This window comes from Erinaceus europaeus, chromosome 7 (genome assembly GCF_950295315.1).
Source record: "Erinaceus europaeus chromosome 7, mEriEur2.1, whole genome shotgun sequence".
NCBI classification, from domain to species: Eukaryota; Metazoa; Chordata; class Mammalia; order Eulipotyphla; family Erinaceidae; genus Erinaceus; species Erinaceus europaeus.
This window is the reverse complement of record NC_080168.1, coordinates 129490221-129511147: the sequence shown is the minus strand read 5'-3', so window position 1 is coordinate 129511147 and position 20927 is coordinate 129490221. Positions and strand designations below refer to the sequence as shown.

The 20927-nt window shown below is 43.5% G+C and overlaps 1 protein-coding gene and 1 non-coding gene across 2 annotated transcripts in view; both read right to left on the bottom strand.

Moving 5' to 3' along the window:
* CFAP54 (cilia and flagella associated protein 54) overlaps positions 1 to 20927 on the bottom strand; it is a 373056-nt gene that overhangs the window by 210615 nt on the left and 141514 nt on the right. Inside the window, exons 26-30 of the mRNA XM_060195585.1 lie at positions 19393 to 19515; positions 11572 to 11700; positions 9271 to 9382; positions 4308 to 4397; positions 1756 to 1882 (exon numbers count right to left, since the gene is read on the bottom strand). Coding sequence (XP_060051568.1) covers positions 1756 to 1882; positions 4308 to 4397; positions 9271 to 9382; positions 11572 to 11700; positions 19393 to 19515 — 581 coding nt within the window. The remainder of the gene's footprint in view (positions 1 to 1755; positions 1883 to 4307; positions 4398 to 9270; positions 9383 to 11571; positions 11701 to 19392; positions 19516 to 20927) is intronic.
* On the bottom strand, positions 16846 to 16949 carry LOC132539634 (U6 spliceosomal RNA). The gene has a single exon (XR_009550971.1). It is a non-coding gene; the product is annotated as a U6 spliceosomal RNA (small nuclear RNA).

Genomic DNA, 20927 nt, shown 5'->3' with positions numbered 1-20927 from the left:
GCTTTTCAAAAGATCAAAGTCTAGATTGAAACAAAAAAATATCGGAGCTTATTTGATGTTGGGGGAACAAAGCTGAATGGAAAATGGCACCTTCTGAGCACTTTGCTTTACGAAGGATAACCATCTAACAGTCTAGACAAGCCACTCACACCAGAGCTCAGTCTAGGGCTCTGCCACATCTAAGTCCCCAGCTGCCCTCAATTTCTGAATCCCAGCAGGAACTAAGCAAGTGAGATGATGACCAAGTTTTCTCCTTCTGTCCAAACAACAGCAGAGGCTATTTACCTTGTGTTTCATTGAATCAACGTTGATTTACAGTATGATAAACAATTTAAGGGTGTAGTTTCAGACTCAACACACACACACACACCAACAAATTTCCAACGCCACTGCACCAGACACTCCTCTACTTATCCCTCCACTCTCCCTCTGGACTCCATCCAGCAATCACAACAGTTTTCAGTGTCCAAAGGCTTGTGTTGTTGTTATTATTATTATTGCAAATAAGTTTGTTTTATGTCTATTTAACATATGAGTGGACCCCTTCCAGGTAATCATCTTTCTTTCACTTCCTTATTTCAATTAGCCTAATCACTTCAAGTCCCATCTATTTTGTCCCAAAAAACACGGATATTTATTTTAATGGTCAAATGATATTTTCTAGAACAAATAACACAGAGTTGACAATAAGTACCCAATTGTTGCTACAGGCATTAACTGATTCCATCTTCGGTTACCGTGAGTACTGCTGCTGAGAACACAGGAGTAAGGGGTGTGGATGTCCCTTTGAATTGGCTCCTGTGTCCTTCAGATGAATGTTCATGAATGGAATTTCAGAATTCTCAGGTTTTTTCATTCGTATTTGTTAAGAAATCGTTATACCACTTCCTGCCAGGTTTGTGCCACTTGCTGTTCCCACCAACACTGCTCCAGAGTTTCTTTTTCTTCACATCCTCACCACTACGCATCATTTCCAATATTTTTGGTGTGGGTCATGCTCAGCAGTGTGAGGTGATCTCTCACTGGGGATTCAATTCAAATCTCCCTGGTGATAAGTGACGTCAAGCATGTCTCCATACGTCTGTGGATCTGTCTCTAGTGGCCAGTTTCTTACTGGGATGCTTGAATTTTGTTACTGCCCTGTATGACAGCTTTACACATTTTGGGAATAAACCCCTTGTCAGATATGTGATATGTAGATATCTTCTCTCAATTGCTAGATTGCATTTTCTTCTGATGTGTAAAAGCTTTTGAGTTTGATGGAGTCCAGTCCTGTCACTTTATTCTTGTTAATGGGGTTGAAGTTCCAAATGTCTCTCTGATGTCAAGATCCTAAAGTGCATATCTGTGTTTTTGTCTGTGTAAGTATGATTTGGGAACTTACATCAAAATCTTTAAACTATTTTGAACTTATCGTGTGGACCCCAAATCCTGCCTGAAAGAAGCTAACGTCCTAGATATTATCCATCCTCACTCAGAGGAAAACACTGCAAGAAATTTCCTGCAAGGAATTGTAACATGTTCTATGCTATATGTTGAGTCATTAGGTCAGTTTTGTAAATATTTTTTTTAATTTTTATAAATATTTATTTACACACAGACACTTGTTACCTTTGTCTCTCAGATAGGTGTTTTAACTGTAGATCTTTCTAATTTAACACATACACATACACAAATGTATATGTAACTTAAAGTGATGATGTTATTTGTATCTTTTAAAATTGTTAATGCTAATAAAATAGATATTAGAATTACCGTTTTAGGAAATCAGTGATGGGATTTGTCATCTCTATCACAAGTTGAAACTTTTCATCATTCAAGCATTTTAGCATGACCTGTGTAAAGAATTCCAGGAATCTGGGCCTCTGCTTAAACTTCATAACTGTGAAAACAAGCAAGTTCCTAACAATTATTGATATGGAAGATTTCTACCACAAATAGACATTTGTTACAACAGGGAAACAAAAAATCAACTCCAAATGGATCATGGACATGGATGTTAGACCAGAAACTATCAAATACTTAGAGGAAAACATTGGTAAAACACTTTCCCACCTAAACCTCAAGGACATCTTTGATGATACAAACCCAATTGCAAGGAAGACTAAAGCAGAAACAAACCAATGGGACTACATCAAATTGATAAGCTTCTGCACAGCCAAAGAAACCATCACACAAACAAAGAGAGCCCTTACAGAGTGGGAGAAGATCTTCACATGCCATACACACAAGAGACTAGTAACCAAAATATACAAAGAGCTCAGCAAACTTAGCAACAAAAAAGCAAATAACCCCATCCAAAAATGAGCAGAGGATATGAATATTCACTACAGAAGAGATCCAAAAGGCTAACAAACACATGAAAAGCTGCTCCAGGTCGCTGATTGTCAGAGAAATACAAATAAAGACAACACTGAGATACCACCTCACTCCTGCGAGAACGACATACATCAAAAAGGACAGCAGCAACAAATGCTGGAGAGGCTGTGGGGACAGAGGAACCCTTCTGCACTGCTGGTGGGAAAGTAAATTGGTCCAGGCTCTGTGGAGAGGAGTCTGGAGAATTCTAACAAGGCTAGACATGGACCTTCCATATGACCCAGTAATCTCTCTCCTGGGGATATACCCCAAGGACTCCATAATGCCCAACCAAAAAGATCTGTGCACACCTATGTTCATAGCAGCACAATTCATATTAGCTGAAACCTGGAAGCAACCCAGGTGCCCAACACCAGATGAGTGGCTGAGAAAGCTGTGGTATATATACACAATGGAATAGTACGCAGCTATAAAGAACAATGAACCCACCTTCTCAGACCCATTTTGGCACTCTTATTTTTTAACTTCTTCCTCTGAGTGGGATCATCCCATATTCATTCTTCTCTTTCTTGTTTCTCACTGATCATTATTCCTTCAAGTTCCATCTAAGATGATACCCCATACTCCGAGCTAAGTAATAATGTTGCTGTTTCTTTTTTTTTTTTTCTCCCTTTCAATTATACTTTATAGAATTGAGAGAAATTGAGAGGGGAGTGGAGGGGAGACAGAGAGGGAGAGAGACATCTGCAAACCTACTTCACCACTTGCAGAATGCCCACATGCAGGTGGGGAGTGGGGGCTTGTACAGGGTCCTTATGCATGCAGGTATGTGTGCTTAACCCAGGTACAACACCATCTGACCCCCTAATCCTGCTATTTCTTTACAGTTGAATATAAAGACCACATACACATTTTTCAGTTCCATGTTTTTGCACGCTTCATCATAATACCATCTATTACCAAACTAAGAAAGAATCATCAAGGTTCTTTCTAGACTTTAAACCAGATGTCTATTCAGGTTTTCTTTTGTCATTTGGCAACTGACTCTGCATTATTCTGAATGTTTTAAGAACTTAACATCTGGGGCCGGGTGATGGCGCACCTGGTTGAGCACACGTGCGACAATGCACAAGGACCCAGGTTCAAGGCCCAAGTCCCCATCTGCAGGGGGAAAGGTTTGCGAGTGGTGAAGCAGGGCTGCAGGAGTCTCTCTGTCTCTCTTCCTCTTTATCTCCCCCTTCCCTCTTGATTTCTGACTGTCTCTACCCAATAAACAAATAAAGATAACAAATTTTATTTTAAAAAAAGAACTCAACCATACCAGTTGATACTGCATCTGCTGATTTCAACCTAATCAATACAACCAATACCACCTCTGCATGTTTCACTTGGGACGGTGTCCAGAGATTCCAGGCCTGCTATGGTAACTCTTCACCTCCAGCACTTTGACACCAAGTTGCAGATGCTGCCATGATGCCAACCTGACTTCCCTGTGCAGAGGACCTCTCCAACATGTCCTGGAACCCCACATCCCCAGAGCCCTGCCCCACTAAGGAAAGACAGAGACAGGCTGGGAGTGTGGATCCACCTGCCAACACCCATGCTCAGTGGGGAAGCAATTACAGAAGCCAGACCTCCCACCTTCTGCTCCCCATAATGATCCTGGGTCCATGCTCCTAGAGGGATAAAGAATAGGAAAGCTTTCAAGAGAGGGGATGGGATAAGGAGCTCTGGTGTTGGGAATTGTACCCCTCATCCTATGGTCTTAACGATATTTTTTAATTTTATAAATAACATTTTAAAAAAGAAATGGAAAAAATGTGATGCATATATGTGCTGATTTTCATCTATGCTGAACTGTATGTCTTATTAATAAAAAGATTTTTTTTTTTAAAAAAGAACTCGAAATTTGCTTAGAGCAATAGCAAGCAACAATAGAACAAAGAATCTTCAATGCCAAGTAGAGTGAACAACTGACAGGAACCTACCTTCTTTCACAGCAGCTTTAACAGACCAATTCAAAACTACAGGGTAAAGAAATATAGGGTCCTCAGCTCCTGAGAGTTCAGTTGCAACATCTAAGGTTAGAAAAGATAACAAAGTAATAAGTTGTGGTTACTGTTTAGTATGAATAACCTAAAATGAAAATTCTTTGAAGGAAAGAGGTAAAAAAAAAACAGGAAATTACTTACGTATTCATTCTGATTACTTGCCTCAATTATTTCATATATTATAGAAATTAAAGAATCCAAAGACAACAACGAGATATCACTTCACTCCTGTGAGAATGTCATACATCAGAAAAGGTAACAGCAGCAAATGCTGGAGAGGGTGTGGGGTCAAAGGAACCCTCCTGCACTGCTGGTGGGAATGTCAATTGGTCCAACCTCTGTGGAGAACAGTCTGGAGAACTCTCAGAAGGCTAGAAATGGACCTACCCTATGACCCTGCAATTCCTCTCCTAGTGATAGATCCTAAGGAACCCAACACACCCATCCAAAAAGATCTGTGTACACATATGTTCTTGGCAGCACAATTTGTAATAGCCAAAACCTGGAAGCAACCCAGGTGTCCAACAACAGATGAGTGGCTGAGCAAATTGTGGTCTATATACACAATGGAATACTACTCAGCTGTAAAAAATGGTGACTTCACCGTTTTCAGCCGATCTTGGGTGGACCTTGAAAAAAACATGTTGAGTGAAATTAGTCAGAAACAGAAGGATAAATATGGAATGATCTCACTCTCAGGCAGAAGTTGGAAAACAAGATCAGAAAAGAAAACACAAGTAGAACCTGAAATAGAATTGGCATTATCACACCAAAGTAAAAGACTCTAGGGTGGGTGGGTGGGGAGAATGCAGGTCCAAGAAGGATTCAGAGGACCTAGTGGGGGTTGTATTGCTATATGGGAAACTGGGGAATGTTATGCATGTACAAACCAATGTACTTACTGTTGAATGTAAAACATTAATTCCCCAATAAAAAAAATCAGAGAAAAAAAATTAAAGAATCCAAGTATCAGACATGACAGGCCTAGACCTCAAATACATCCCTCTCTCCATTGTCACTGGCCTCCCTCAGGAACAACACAACACACCCCGTTGTGGGCCCCCATAGGACCTTGCCCTCAACTTGGATCAACAACAGTAGAGAATGTTCCATCCTCTGAAAGGAGGCTGGTCAACAGACTCTATACTCCACCTGAGGAAGATGGGTCCTGATATTGGGGCAGCTTAGAACATTCCTACTCGTGACCACAGAATGTGAGCTCAGACCTACAGGGATGCAGAGGTCACATAGGCTCCTAAGCTGAATATGGGCCCCAGATCAAATCGATGGGGTTTACAGTCAACAATATTTATACACCTACCCCATATTTGAGAGCTACTTTCTTCCCTGATCCAGTTTTCTAGCCCTTTTTCCAGCCAAGACATCATCTCCTCAGACAATAACTTGGGTCCACCTGCATAGCAGATGTCAGGCTCAGGAAAAAACTAGTAGAGTCATGGGCCCTTTAGAATATAACTAAAATAGGCCTACTACCTATCTACAAAAGGGAGACCCCAAATCTTCATCTGCACTACTCCAGCTGTTAGGTTCATGATTAGTCAACAATTTGTTTGGCTTTATATGTTAACTCTTTTTTCAGCCACCAGGTTCCAGATGCTACCATGATGCCAACCAGACTTCCCTGGACAGACAACCCCACCAATGTGTCCTGGAGTCCCCGCCTCTCCAGAGCCCTGCCCCACTAAGAAAAGAGAGAGACAGGCTGGGACTATGGATCAACCTGCCCACACCCATGTTTCAGCAGAGATGCAATTACAGAAGCCAGACCTTCTACCTTCTGCATCCCATAATGACCCTGGATCTATACTCCCAGAGGAAGAACAGGAAAACTATCAGGAGAGGGAATAATTCAGGCTTTCCCCAAAACTAAGGTGACTAGTCAAGTGGCTGGGTAGCATGTTGATTTCAAGTCATAAATTCATCTTGAAATCAGCATGGAGCTTGGGAGTGAGTCTGGCGGTAGCGAAGCCGGTTAAGCGCACATGGCACGAAGGACAAGGACCGGCATAAGGATCCCGGTTTGAGCCCCTGGCTCCCCACCTGCAGGGGAGTCGCTTCACAGGCAGTGAAGCAGGTCTGCAGGTGTCTATCTTTTTCTCCCCCCTCTCTGTCTTCCCTTCCTCTCTCCATTTCTCTCTGTCCTATCCAACAGCAATGACATCAGTCAAAACAACAATAATAACTACAACAATAAAACAACAAGGGCAACAAAAGGGAATAAATAAACATTTTTTTAAATTTTAAGAAGAAAAAAGAAATCAACACAGAGCTATTGAAATAGAAGGAGAAACCAGACAGGGACTGGGTAGCAGTGTGACCGCCCAGCTGTCCTGACCCTGAGGCAGGGACGAGGAACTGTTCAAGTAGACAAAGTTCCTGAAGACCAGCAGCCAAGTGTGGATGTTCTCTTCCTCTCGTAGAGCAGGGCTGGGGCCTGCAGGCAGCAGCACATGACCCTCAGCATCACTGGTCTGGCCCTAGGGGCCAAGGCAACTATAGGCAGGACCAGAAATTCCACAAATCTGTTTCTTTCATAAAGTGCCAGTTTTTAAGTTGATGATTTTGTATGGCCATGAGTAATGAGTTAAAATATACAAATGGTCCTTGGCAGAAAAAAAAATAATAAGGCTACCCATTCATATCCTAGAAGATTTGAAGTGCCCACTTTTCAAAATTGATGGTGTTTCCTAATCATGAACCTAAAAGTTGGAAAAGGTCATATGAAGTGTGGGGGAGGGGGGTTCTGTTTTGTAGCTAGTTAGTAGTCCTATTTTAGTTATATTCCAAAGGGCTCATGACTATACTAGTTTTTTTTTTGTTTGTTTTTCCTGAAGCTGACATTTGATATGCAGATGGATCCAAGTTATTGTCTGGGGAGATGATGTCATGGCTGAAAAAAAAGGACCAGAAAGCTGGATCAGGGAAAAGAGTAGATCCCAAATATGGGAAAGGGGTATAAATATTGTTGACTATAAACCTCATTGATTTGATCTGATTGAGGGCCTATATTCAGCTTAGGAACCTATGTGACCTATATGAACTTTTCTAGCCTTTAGGTTCACAACTAGTCAGCAACTTGTTTGGCTTTATATGTTAACTCTTTTTTTCAGCCACCAGGTTCCAGATGCTACCATGATGCCAACCAGACTTCCCTGGACAGACAACCCCACCAATGTGTCCTGGAGCCCCAACTCCCCAGAGCCCTGCCCCACTAGGGAAAGAGAGAGACAGGCTGGGAGTGTGGATCCACCTGTCAACACCCATGTTCAGCAGAGAAGCAATTACAGAAGCCAGACCTTCCACCTTCTGCATCCCACAATGATCTGAATCCATACTCCCAGAGGGATAGAGAATAGGAAAGCTATCAGGGGAGGGGATGGGATACAGAGTTCTGGTGGTGGGAGTTGTGTGGAGTTGTACCCCTCTTTTATCCTGTGGTTATTGTCAGTGTTTCCTTTTTATAAATAAAAATTTTTTTTAAATGATGTTTCTCATTACTGGAAATTAAATATCTTTTTTTAAAAAAGTGTTTTTAAAAAAAAACACTTTATTGGGGGAGGGGTTGACAGTTTACAGTACAGCTACTGACACAGAGGTACAACCTCTTCTCCCCTCTTGACAGGTGTCTAGGTGTCTAGGAGGCACTTGCTCCCCTGACTTAGGTCCACTTCTGCCATCACACACCGGGATCCCAGTCCCACTCCATCCCATCCCATTTCCTCCCTCCCCGAAGTCCTTTGTTTAGGGGCAATACCACACCCAGCCCAAGTTTCACCTTGCATTTTCCCTTACTGTCCTTCTTAAGTTCCAACTGAGGGTGGGATCACTTGGTATGGGTCTTCTTTCTAGCTTACCTCACTAAATATGATCCCTTCAGGTTCTGCCCAAGATACTGCCATGGAGATAACCAGAAATACCAACTGTTGGAGTGGCTGGCTGTGGGAGGAAAGGGATTCTCCTACATTGCTGGTGGGAATGTAAGTTGGTCCAACACTGTGGGGAACAGTCTGGAGACCCATCAGAGTTCTGGAAATGGCCTCGATCAATTTCTTAAGTGGATATCCAAACTGTAAGTGCCAAATTCCAACCAGGATCTTAACGTGTTTGTCTATTATGACCTACTTTGTAGAATAATTACCTACCTTTTTTAAAGATCTGTTTCATTTTCCTGGTAGAGGCTAGAGCAACGTGCAGGGCAGTTCTGATATATAGTGGTGCTGTGGCTTGAACCTGAGGCCTCTGGTATAGTAGGATACCTATCTCTAGGGCCCAGACTATCCTAAAATTCAACTAATCTTTCAGCAGAGAAGGCCGTGGGCCGAGCCACTCACTAACAGTGCTCCCCCCACCCCTCTAATCCTCAGTTGTGGTTCCCACCTTCAGGGCAGTGATTCTCGCTTTGGCACCTTCCTGGCCCCGAGCCTTTGGCAACATTTACCTCCAAGTTGGTTGTCACAGCTGGGAAGATGACATGCTGTTCTCTGTGGGCAAATGCCAGGAACACTGCCCAACCCCCCACAGAGCCTAGGACAGCCCCCCACCCCACCCCAACAAAGAGTTTTCTATCCCAGACTGGCAGTTGTGTCAAGGTTGAGAAGCTCTGCTTCAGAGTCACAAGACGTGGGCTTGTATCCAAGCCAGTTATGCAATCCTAGGAAAACCACCACTTACCTGTCTGAGCCACGTCCGCAGCAGGGGCGAGGAACCCTGCACAGGCAGAGCGCTGCTGGGACCAGTGGCATCATCATGCAAAGGCCCTGCGTAGCCTATGGGGCTACCGGGTGCGGGCCTCCTCTTAATCCCTCTAACAAGCTGCTTTCTCATTTTAAAGAAAGCACAAACTCAACAGAGCTATGAAGACGGAGGACCATGTGCCTACATTGCTTCGTCAGTCGGAGCAGATGCGTCTCCAGCAAGGCCAGCTGCTCGCTTATTTTGTCAGGTGACAGTGCCTGTTGCGTCTTCTTACTCTTGACAGGCTTCTTGGGAACCTGCAGGTATTCAGCACTGTCAGCATATACTTGGGCACCTGTCCTTGCCGAATAACACCCTTCAGTTTTTTATCTTTCTTAATTTATTGGAAAGAGACAGCCAGAAATCAAGAGGGTAGGGGTGACAGACAAGGAGAGAGAGACCTGCAGCCCTGCTTTACCACTTGTAAAGCTTCCCCCCTGCATATGGAGTCTGGGGACTCAAACCCAGGTCCTTGCACGTTGTAACATGTGCTCTCAACCAGGTGCACCACCACCAGCCCCAAATGTTGCTTCCATTAGTTCAAATTAGGCAAGCAGGACAATAGCCTACGTGACGACGACACAAGATAAGGGATGGTTACCGACAGCAATCACTGCGTCCTTGCCGAATGCTAGACGCAGTATAGTTTAGCAGGGGTTAACCAGGACTTTTCTTTCCAGAAGCTTCCACCAGAACCCAACCCCCTCTTACATATACGTTCTTCTAAAAGCAGCTGAGGATCTGTCTCTAAAAGTTCCCAAAGGGAAATTCCCAGTCTACCCTCAGAAGTATAAAACTCCCATTATTTCCCATTCATTTTTCCGAGACAGAGTTTCTTCCCAGCCAAGGTAATTGCCGTAGTTCCTTGCCTTTCGTGTCACCTAAGAGGGCCCGTGAGTAATGGGTCATGCAATGGCAGCTCTCTGGATCCCTGACACCACATGTGAGCAGCAAGATGTGACGGAGCAGGGGCTTAGCGTCTTTCCCTAGCTCTCCCTCCATCTTTCTCTTCACATTCCTCTTGCTAAGAGTATAGAATAAAAAAATCGGGTCACTTAGTGGTATCACACGTGTGAAGCTCTCAGTGTTGATACCACACTGAAAAGTAATACTACTAATAAAGGTACTTCTGCACTCAGACTTCTTACCATGATGATGATGATGATTATTTTAAGATTTGTCAATGATAGAAATGGGAGAGAGGGGGGAAAAAAGACACTAGAACATCACTCTGGCACATGGGATGCCAGGAGCTGAATTTGGGGCCTCTTGCTTGAGAGTTCAAGGATTTATCCACTAGGCCATCTGATGACTGTCTCCTATTCTCTTTCTTTTGCTTTTCTGGCTCATATAAAGTAGGTACTTGCTTCTTACGCCCTATACTCTTGGTCAGAAGGAAATACTGCAAAGTTCTGCTGGACTGGGAGATCCAAAGAAGGAGACCTGAGGCCCTGTTCTACACAACATGAAACAGCAGGATCTGTACAGGCCTGAGTGATACACAGAGACTGGCTGATGGAGGCTGAGAGTAGACATCTGATTTTTTCTTAATTCCTCAATATTTTCTCCAGTGTAATCAAAATTCTCTCTAAACAGAATAAAAATACTCAAAGTATTATGGCTAAAAGATGTCATTCAGTAAAACAGTTTTTGAAGTTTTTTTTTTGTGGCAACAATTGCTCATGTGGAAACTGAACATATACTAGAAATAGAAATGGAGCTGCAGTGACTGAAACAAGGTCGCTGTCCCCCGCCCATTCTCATCACTGATGAGGCTTCAAGCAATTCTTACAGCTCCTCAGGAATCCAGCAAACTAAACAACATTTCATCATCTGGCCTATGAAAACAGTTAAGCACATAGCTTCCAGCAAAGGCAATAAACAGGTTCTAGGAAGAAGGGGGGCCCAGGTATTAAAGCCTCAAGCATTCTCTGCCTCACCGTGAAGACAATTCAGGTGCTGCACGGAATTCTGGAGCTCTACTTTGAAAAGTTCTGACATGGATTCACTTCTTTCAGTCATTCCCCCAGAACAACGTCCTAAGTTTTGAGGGCTTTTAGACCAATGTCCGACTAGACGTAGGAAGTCATCAATGCCTGATGATCAGTACTGTGACAGCAGTACTGTGACTCTGTATTCTATCATATCGACAGGTTTTCCTTTTTTTTTTTTTGGTTTGGTTGATATTTTTTAAATTATTTTTAAATTCATGAGGTAACATTACTTTTAAAATCATGAGGTAACAGAGGTATCGGTTTTCCCTTCCACCCTCTTAGCTGCCATTAAAAGTAGGGAAGAAGCAGATCTATGCTAGCTATTGCTTCCCTTTTGTGCAGGCCCCACAAACGGAAGCATGAAAATCTTCCGACATGTTTCCTCACACGAGACCCTTCTGATGACTCTCCACAAAGTCTGCCCTCACAGATTAGATGCAGACCACAGCTACCTCATCTGACAGGTCGTCTTGATCAGTGACACCAAACAGAGATCTGCAGCCAGGTGTGATGTCCAGCAGCTTCTTCCCGTAGTTGATAACCATTATCGCAAGGTCATACTCCTTCCATGAACGCAGGATCTAATTAGGCAAATATTCATTATCTCTTGAGAACCCTTGTCTGTTTTTAAGTGTCATGCATTTGTAAACCCAAAAGCTCCATTGACATTTTGGGCCTAAAAACGCCACTGTTTTTGTTTAGGAAACTGAAAATTTATCTCCAGATCACATCTATCTAGAATTAAAACCGTAAGATCCATATACATATATGAAAAAGAAAAAACACCAGGAATTTCATTGATCATGAAGTTCCCCAGGTTCCTGAGTCATACATATAGTTATATAACTTTTGGCAAGTGCTAAGAAAATATTTTCATTAAAATGATGAATGATGCACATGAAAACAAAATCCCTCCCCTGGCCAGCAAGATGTCTCGCATGCAGTCTGACAGTTTTGTCATGCACACAACCCATGTTCAGGCCTGGCCCTCTCCTCACTAGAGGGACTTGTGTGGCTGGGTTATCTTTTTCTTTCTTCGTCTTTCTCTGTTCCCCATTTTCTACCTGACAAAAAAGGTGACTCAGAGTGGTGAAACCCCAGGGCCAACAAAGAAAGCAGGGAAGAAAGGAAGGGGGGGAGGGAGAGAAAAACCATTCTCGAAGCTCGCATAAGCACACAGCTGGTCTCAATTGCTTTCTGAGTGAAATGACATAATTACTGGCCTCTTGATGTCTCCGGGGAGACACTCATGTCAGTAAGTGCCTTACAAAGCGTTCTGGTGGCGAGGGAGCTGATCTAGACACAGACTGACTTGGCGGGGTTCCCTTTGGGGAAGCAAACAACATTTGGGGGCAGCATTTCCTGCAACTGGCTGCTATCTGGGTTTCTCAGCCCTGACCCTCCCTCCTCTCTCTAGAGGACACCTCCAGCACTCATCTCCTGTACTTTAACCTTAAGAAACACTGAGCCGCCGAGCACAAAGTCTGACACTCCTCCTCATGGATTTCAGGACTTCCTGCCGACCTCGAGCTGAGCCATTTCCCAGAAAGGTCTCCCTGCCTCACTTTTATAGCTAGCTATCCCTTGGCATTAAAACCCAGGCTCTAGCTCCAACTCCAGAAAGCTTCCCTGGTCAGCAATCAGATTTGCATAGAGCCTGTTGTATTAGAGGGTCCCATGAAAGGAACACATTCATCCTGAACCCCGCAGGGCTATTCTATAAAGAATACAAACAAGTCAGTGTGCGTTTGCTATATGTAGATGTGAATTGAAAATGGCAGTATTTCAGAGAAACAGCAAGCGTTATTATCCATGCAGGGAAAGGCTATCATCAAGTAACTGAGAACATCGTGTATAGCTTTTAAAATCTACCAACCCCAAGTGCTATGAACTGCAAGCATTTTTTGTGGTGGAGAGGAAGACCAGCTGAATAGTTACATTAATGCTGACTATGAAACAGAAACAAGGCAAATGGTAAAATAAATTTGGAAAAGATACATGGACTAGGCCAGGCAGTGACTTGAATGTCATCAGAACAATTCAACCATTATTAAATAAGCAGAGGTGAGCAGATGTTTGGCCTCCATTTGTCTCTGCGGTCCCACAAACCTAGGTGCTATACTTGTCAGAAGTGCACAATCTTCTCCCCTTCGCTGCTTCACTGAGTTTTTTTCCCTCCAGGGTTATTGCTGGGCTCGATGCCTGCACCATGAATCCACCGCTCCTGGAGGCCATTTTGCCCCCTTTTTGTTGCCCTAGTGGTTGCAGCCTCGTTGCGGTTATCATTGCCATTGTTGACGTTGCTTTGTTGTTGGATAGGACAGAGAGAAATGGAGAGAGGAGGGGAAGACAGAGAGAGAGGGGGAGAGAAAGACAGACACCCGCAGACCTGCTTCACCGCCCGTGAAGCGACTCCCCTGCAGGTGGGGAGCCGGGGGCTCGAACCGGGATCCTTACGCTGGTCCCTGCGCTTTGCGCTACGTGCGCTTAACCCACTGCGCCACCGCCCAACCCCCCACTGAGTTTTTTTAAAATATTTATTTTTTTCTTTTTATTTTTACTTATTTATTTATTTGCCTCCAGAGTCATTGCTGGGGCTTTGTGCTGGCACTACCAATCCACTGCAACTGTGGCCATTGTTTAGATTTTTTTGGATAGGACAGAGAGAAATGGAGAGAGGAGGGGAAGACAGAGAGGGAGAGAGAAAGACAGACACCTGCAGACCTGCTTCACCGCCTGTGAAGTGACTCCCCTGCAGGTGGGGAGGCAGGGGCTCGAACCGGGATCCTTATGCGGGTCCTTGCGCTTAGTACTCTGTGAGCTTAACTTGGTGCACCACTGCCCAGCCCCTATTTTAATGAAAAAGGTATACAGAGAAGACGGAGAAGGAGGAGACAAGAGACCGCTCAGCTCTGGTTTAGGACTGGACCTGGGAGCTGGGAACCTCAGGACAGAAGTTGTCTGCATAATCGTTATGTCATCTCCCCAGCCCCTTTTTCTCCTTAACATATCAAATCCAAGCTAAGAGGACTGCACCAGACGTTTAGCATGATGTTTTTAACAACACAGGGGTAACACACATTTTTGATGACAAGTCTCAGAGGTGGCACTTTACTTGAAATTCTAGAAAATGTGATGGGGTTTACAGTAAATAATATTATACACCTTTCCCATATTTGAGAAGCTCTCTTCCCTGATCCAGCTTTCTGGTCCGTTTACCAAGCCATGACATCATCTCCCCAGACAATAACTTGGATCCACCTAAATATCAGATGATAGGCTCAGGAAAAAACTACTGTAGCCATGGGCTCTTTGGAATATAACTAAAGTAGGCCTACTAGCTGTCAACAAAATGGAGACCCCAACTCTTCATCTGCAATATTCCAGCCTTTAGGTTCATGATTAGTCAACAATTTGTTTGGCTTTATATGTTAACTCTCTTTTCAGCCACCAGGTTCCAGATGCTACCATGATGCCAACTGGACTTCCCTGGACAGACAACCCCACCAATGTGTCCTGGAGCCCCAATTCCCTGGAATCCTGCCCCACTAGGGAAGGAGAGAGACAGGCTGGGAATATGGATCCACCTGTCAACGCCCATGTTCAGCAGAGAAGCAATTACAGAAGCCAGACCTTCCACCTTCTGCATCCCACAATGACCCTGGGTCCATACTCCCAGAGGGATAAAGAATAGGAAAGCTATCAGGGGAGGGGATGGGATATGGAGTTCTGGTGGTGGGAATTGTGTGGAGTTGTACCCCTCTTATCCTATGGTTTTGTCAGTGTTTCCTTTTTATAAATAAAACTAAAAATAAAATACTACGGCTGGGCAGGTAATAGCATAATGATTATACAAACAGACTCATGCCTGAGGCTCCAAAATCCCAGTTCAATCCCCTGAACCACCACAAACCAGAGCTGAACAGTGCTCTGGTAAAATACATAAATAAATAAATAAATAAATAAATAAATAAATAAATAAATAAAATTTAAAATTTTTAAATATTCTTAAAAAAATACTACTCCCCATCTGCAGGGGGAAAGTCTCATAAGACTTGGTGCAGAGCTGCAGGTGTCTCTCTGTCTCTCTACCTCTCCTCCTCTCAGTTTCTCTGTCTATATCCAATAATAAATAAATGAATAAAAGAATTAAAAAACAGAAAAAGGAAGATCAAATTATTTGAAAAAATATTTTAAACAGAATAAGAAAGAGAAATAGCCATTTGACTGGCTAGGCTTTACGTGTGCTAGAAGAAAACCCACGTAGTATTCCTTTTCTGTCAATTTACCAGCTAGAATCTAGAATTTGGGGCTTATTCTAGAGTTCGGGGCTATGCTGTTCAGTCTGAAGGAAGCTTCTGCAGTGATCATTCTCAGCATATCAATTTTGAACTAAAGGTTCTCAAATATCAAAGCTTGTCATTAGCATATACACTTTACACTTTTTAAAAATCCCAAGCATGTTGGGTCATTATTCCGATGACACCCCTTGGATCTCATTGTGTTTCCTCAAGAGGGGAGGAAGGGAGTGAAACTGGACAGCAGACAAATCGGGAAATGCAGGTTCAATTCCTGGCATCACCTTATGCCAGAGCTATGCAGTGCTCTGATTGGGAAGGAACTAGTCAACTCTCCAATTCTTCTTGCCCGATCAAGGCAGGACTGGCCCCCTGGACTAAGAGCTTGCTTCAGATTACTACTAGATAGTTCATGCAACATACTATCCCCAGGTGTTAACTATTTCTGCTGCGTCAGTTGAGTATTTATAGGAATGACTCAGTGCACTCTCGCACGCACACAAACACATACAAACACGCTTGGCCTCTCCAACCCTATTGGTCCAGTTGTATAGTTATGTAACTACCGCCTCTTCAGATTTCTGATACGACTACCAATTTAGCTTAGTCAGGCTCAGTACCAGAGAAATAGCTCGCCTGCACAGTGTGCTGCCTTACCACAGGCTTGAACCAGGTTTGAACCCAGTCCTCACTGCACTGAAGGAAGCTTTAGTGTTGTGGTCTCCTTCACTCTCCCACTTTTTCGCTCTCTTTCTTCTCTGTCTCTCTATTAAAAACAACACTCAGCACCTTTCCCATCCATGATTAGCCTTCACCCAGAGTTAACAATATTGCATATACCGGATGCACTAGCTGTCCAGGTTAGAAGGCTGGAGAACTGTTGCTCTTCCCTCATTATCCCTCTTCTTTTTGTCTTTCTTTATCTTGGGATTTCTGTTATTAATCAATTGTCATTTGATAAAGCATTTCCTCAGGTGTTTTCTTCAGATAAGTACAAGGGCAAAATACTTCTGAAATCCCTGCAATTCGGAGCGCGTTTATTTTGCCTGACAAATGATATCTTTTCTGGTTATTTAGTTTTGAGCTTTGGTGTTTTTCCCTTGGAGTTTTGCAAACAATACTCCAGTATTTTAACAAAAAAAGGTGTGCAGCAAACTGACTGTCTTGTCTTCCCAGTGCAAATGACCTACTATTTGGGTCTCAAGACTTTCAGGTTCGTCCTTCTCTTGACTTCGAGAATCTCACCAGCACATGACTTACTGTGAACCTGACCAGGACTCGGTGCCTCTTCTATCTGGAGGCTTTCAGTCTCTGCTCTGGCTTTTGATCGGCCTCTGAGTTTATCTCAAGGCAATTCTGTTATATGTTGTCAGGCAGATTTGGCTCAAGAAACAATGATCATATTCTTCATATTTAACTTTCCTTTTAAAAAGTATGGACCGCTTCACGACTCTGTGTGTCCCTGTGCAGAGGCCATGCTAAACTTCTCTGTGTCCTCCCAATCTTAGTATGCGTGCTGCCGAGGCGAGCACACATACTGAACTTTTCAATCGAACAATGAAATTTATTCAGCTATAGATTTTTGCTGCTATTATTTTTATCATCACTAGATGCTTCACCTTGAAATTCTTTTTTTACTTCTTTACTGGGGGATTAATGCTTCACAGTTGACAGTAAATATATAGTTTACCCATGCATAACATTTCTCAGTTTTCCACACAACAATACGACCTCCACTAGGTCCTCTGCCATCCTGTTCCAGGGCCTGAACAAGAAACTGGCTGTACTGTCTTATCCCCAATGGCCAGAGCCGTAACTGTGACCAGGTCAGCACTTACATCATGCTGTCCGATTAATAAACACTGTCCGGATAGGCCTGCATGTGATGCTGTAGCTCTCTTTTCAATACCTAAACGTCCACAGGAGACTACGTTGTCTCCAGTTTGACTCAGGACCCAGCAAACCCTTCCCTGCCTCCAAACAATGACAGGTGCTTTCACAAACTCCATTCCAGTAGGGATTTGAGTTGTTAACACTCGCTTTAAAGTGTCTTTCAAGTCTTACCTCCTAGGTGAAGCTTTGCCCATTGCCTCAGAGACACTGTCTTTGGTTAATGTCCCTGCATTTCTGTCTGTGTCACCACCATACACTCACCACCCAAAACAGAAAGGCGGGTGTGACTTGTGACCACCTTTACTTCCCTTCCTCCCCCTTGCCTTGCTTCTTTTTCTTCTTTTACACTGCTGTGGGGTTCACTGGACTAGAGACAAGCTCTAGAAGTGAAGACACACAGCACCAGCCAGGAGTTGGTGTAGTCAGGAAGGTAAGCCAGGGAGCAGGTGCAGGCAGACATGTGGTCAGAGTATACACACACACACACACACACACACACACACACACACACTCTCTCTCTCACTAGGTCAGGAGCTCTCTATGCATATGCCAAGTGTCCAAAATAATATCTGACACAGGTAGGTAGTCAGGAAATGTTTGTTGGATGATCTGTAAAGTGAAAATGAAGCCTGGTTTACGTTCTGCCTCCCTTACTGAGCTCTAAAGCCCTCTACAGCAGAGAGCCTGTCACAGAATCGGTGCCCATTGTTATCTGCACTTGTGTGCCTTTACGCAAAAGCTACTGAGACAGAGCTGAAGGCAAAGATGGTGTCGACACAATGTTGTGATCCATGCTTCTGTTAAACGGGAACTAATTCAGAAAAGCAAATTCACGTCCAGTCTCACTTTCAAAGCCTGCCACCTCTGGCATGGAAGGAGCACCCTTAGAGGTTTCTGTGTGGCTTAAAGTCCATCTGCGTGCAGATGATAACGTCAGTGCTCCATACCTTAGAATATATACACTCTGACCACACGTGTGGTCTGCCTGCACCTGCTCCCCGGCTTACCTTCCTAGTGACACCACTCTTGGCTGGTGCTGTGTGACTTCACTTCCAGAGCTTGTCTCTAGTCCAGTTTCCTGCCCACCAGTCCCAGAAACTGTTGGTCTGCTTCTAAATCCTGCTTATAAGATCTTCTGTTTTGATCATCACATTAGGTTCGCTTGTATTACTTACCATGTATTCTATTTACATAACCACTAAGCACTCCCCTGCCTCCGGGACATTGGTTTAATCCTTACTGGTTCACGTTTTTCCCTTCTCCCCCCCACCCCCCATCCTACGTACTACCTTGTTCCTGACTCTTCTGTCTCAGGAGAGATGCAGGACAGAATTGTGTTGTGATTACAAGAGATTAGATTGTTGAACCGCATCTCCGCTCGTCAATAAAAGATACTGCTTCCCAGCTCAGCCATGAGGCCCTGGTCGTCTGTCTCTCTCTCCAGCCCGCGAGGCTATTTCAGCAAGAAACTGCCTAACCTGCTCCTCCTTTCAAACCTCATTTTTGCTGTTTTAAATAGGAGCATAATATTTATAGAAAAGTTGCTAGCACGTGGCTACAATTTCCCATCTCGCCATGATGGGTACCTGCAAAATACTGCCACACCCAGTCTAGGCCCCTTGCCCTCTTTTCCTTAGAGACTCTTCAGCTGTGATCCTACTGCTTGGTCTCCTGGCATCTGCTAAGCCCCACTGACCTCACTCAGCTCCAGAGTTAAAGTATCCCAGGCCTGTCTGCAGGCTCCATGGATGTCACAGCCTGACAACATGACAATATAATGAGAATATGCTCTGTATTATGGTTTTGAAACAAGTGTGTTTGGCAATGACAGCACAGACTGCTTATAAATGTACAAATACCATTTCAACCTCGTCACATGGTAGATTAACAAGCAGCACAATGTCATCAGAAAGCTCTACAACAGATGACTGTTCTGACATACTTGTGTTTTACATTTGTCTAAGATGCACTGTGGCATGACATTTTAAAAGAGTTCTGATTATTGAAATTAAAAATATCTTAACTTTCTAGTCATCGCTGCACCTAAGGGGTGTCAAGCCAGACAAAGTGTGGAACAAATACCTTTGTCACATAGAAAACACAGCAAGCTACCATGTGCTGCACACTCTCAAAGGTCGACATGTTCTTCTTTGATTGGACAACATGTGGAATTCCTTGCAAGACCACTATACACTTTATCAAGATCTAAAAGATAAAAGCGCAATATCTTGTGTTGGAAAGTATCATTCTCACTCATTACAAACTGTTCTAGTTAAACAATGCAAACTTAAAAAAAAAATTGTAATACCGGTAACTACTGATAAACCATATATTGTGCACAAGCACGTATACTCTGAGATGAAACTGATATATATATATATTCAGGTTTCCAATGCAGTCCTCCTCTACAGTAACTTAAAACAGTGAAGAGAAAGACAAAAGTCAGAACACAAATAACGGTTAAGCAGGACAGGCTCTGATTTCTGATGCGCGTGCAGCAGTTTAGGCTGGAGAGCACATGTGCGCCAGGAGTGAAAGGCCACATCAAACTTGGCACCACGCAGCATGTCGTGAGTACCGGCAAACACGTCTTATCTTTCTTGGGGATTCTCAGAGCTCTGTCACGTTTTCAAATGGCTTGTCCAGGGGTGTGGTGTACCCAGCTGACCGCACTTTACAGCATGCAAGCACCTGGATTCAACTCCACCTGCAGGGGGAAGCTAGGTGAAGCAGGGCTGCAGGCATCTCTTTCTGTCTCTTCCTTCTTATCTCTCCCTCCCCATACAATTTCTATCTTATCAAATAGGAAATGAATTTTAAAAAAAGAAAAAAGAATTGACTTGTCTAACCATAGATTGGATTGGATTGTCTCTTGCAGAAAATTTTACTTCACTTTACATCTAAGTCTTTGATATGTCTGTACTTTTTGTATATGGTACCAATATAACTGAAGCTCTGTTTTCTTTCAAATGAAAATACAAGTAGGCTAGGGGTATGACCACACCTGTTCATCAGAGAAGCAATTATAAAAGTCAGACCTTCCACCTTCTGCACCCTATGAAGAATTTTGGTCCAAACTCCCAAAAAGATAAAGAAGAGGGAAATTTCCCCCATGTTCAGTGGGGAAGCAATTACAGAAGCCAGACCTTCCACCTTCTGCACCCCACAATGACCCTGGGTCCATGCTCCCAGAGGGTTAAAGAATAGGAAAGCTATCAGGGAAGCAATTACAGAAGCATGATAGTTATGTAAAAGCCTTTCATGCCTGAGGCTCCAAGGTCCCAGGATCATTCCCCAGAACCACCCTAAGCCAGAGCTAAGCAAAGTAAGATTCGCAATTTTAATTAGAACTCTTTCCCTAAGATTTTCCCTCATAGCAATGATCTATCTTTTGAGCTATAACTAGCAGTATCTTCAATCAGTGGGATTCTAGGTGACGGTAAGCTGAACCAATCGAATGCCAACTTCAACAAATGATTTCCAATGTGTTATCTTTGCTAGCTGTAAAAGGCAGTAGCCTTGAAATTCCCTTTTTATGCAGTTGTTTGTTAAGTGCTTTTAGTATGAGTTGCTTGTAGTATGAGGTGGAAAATTCCTTGTCCCTTCCCCCTTGAATA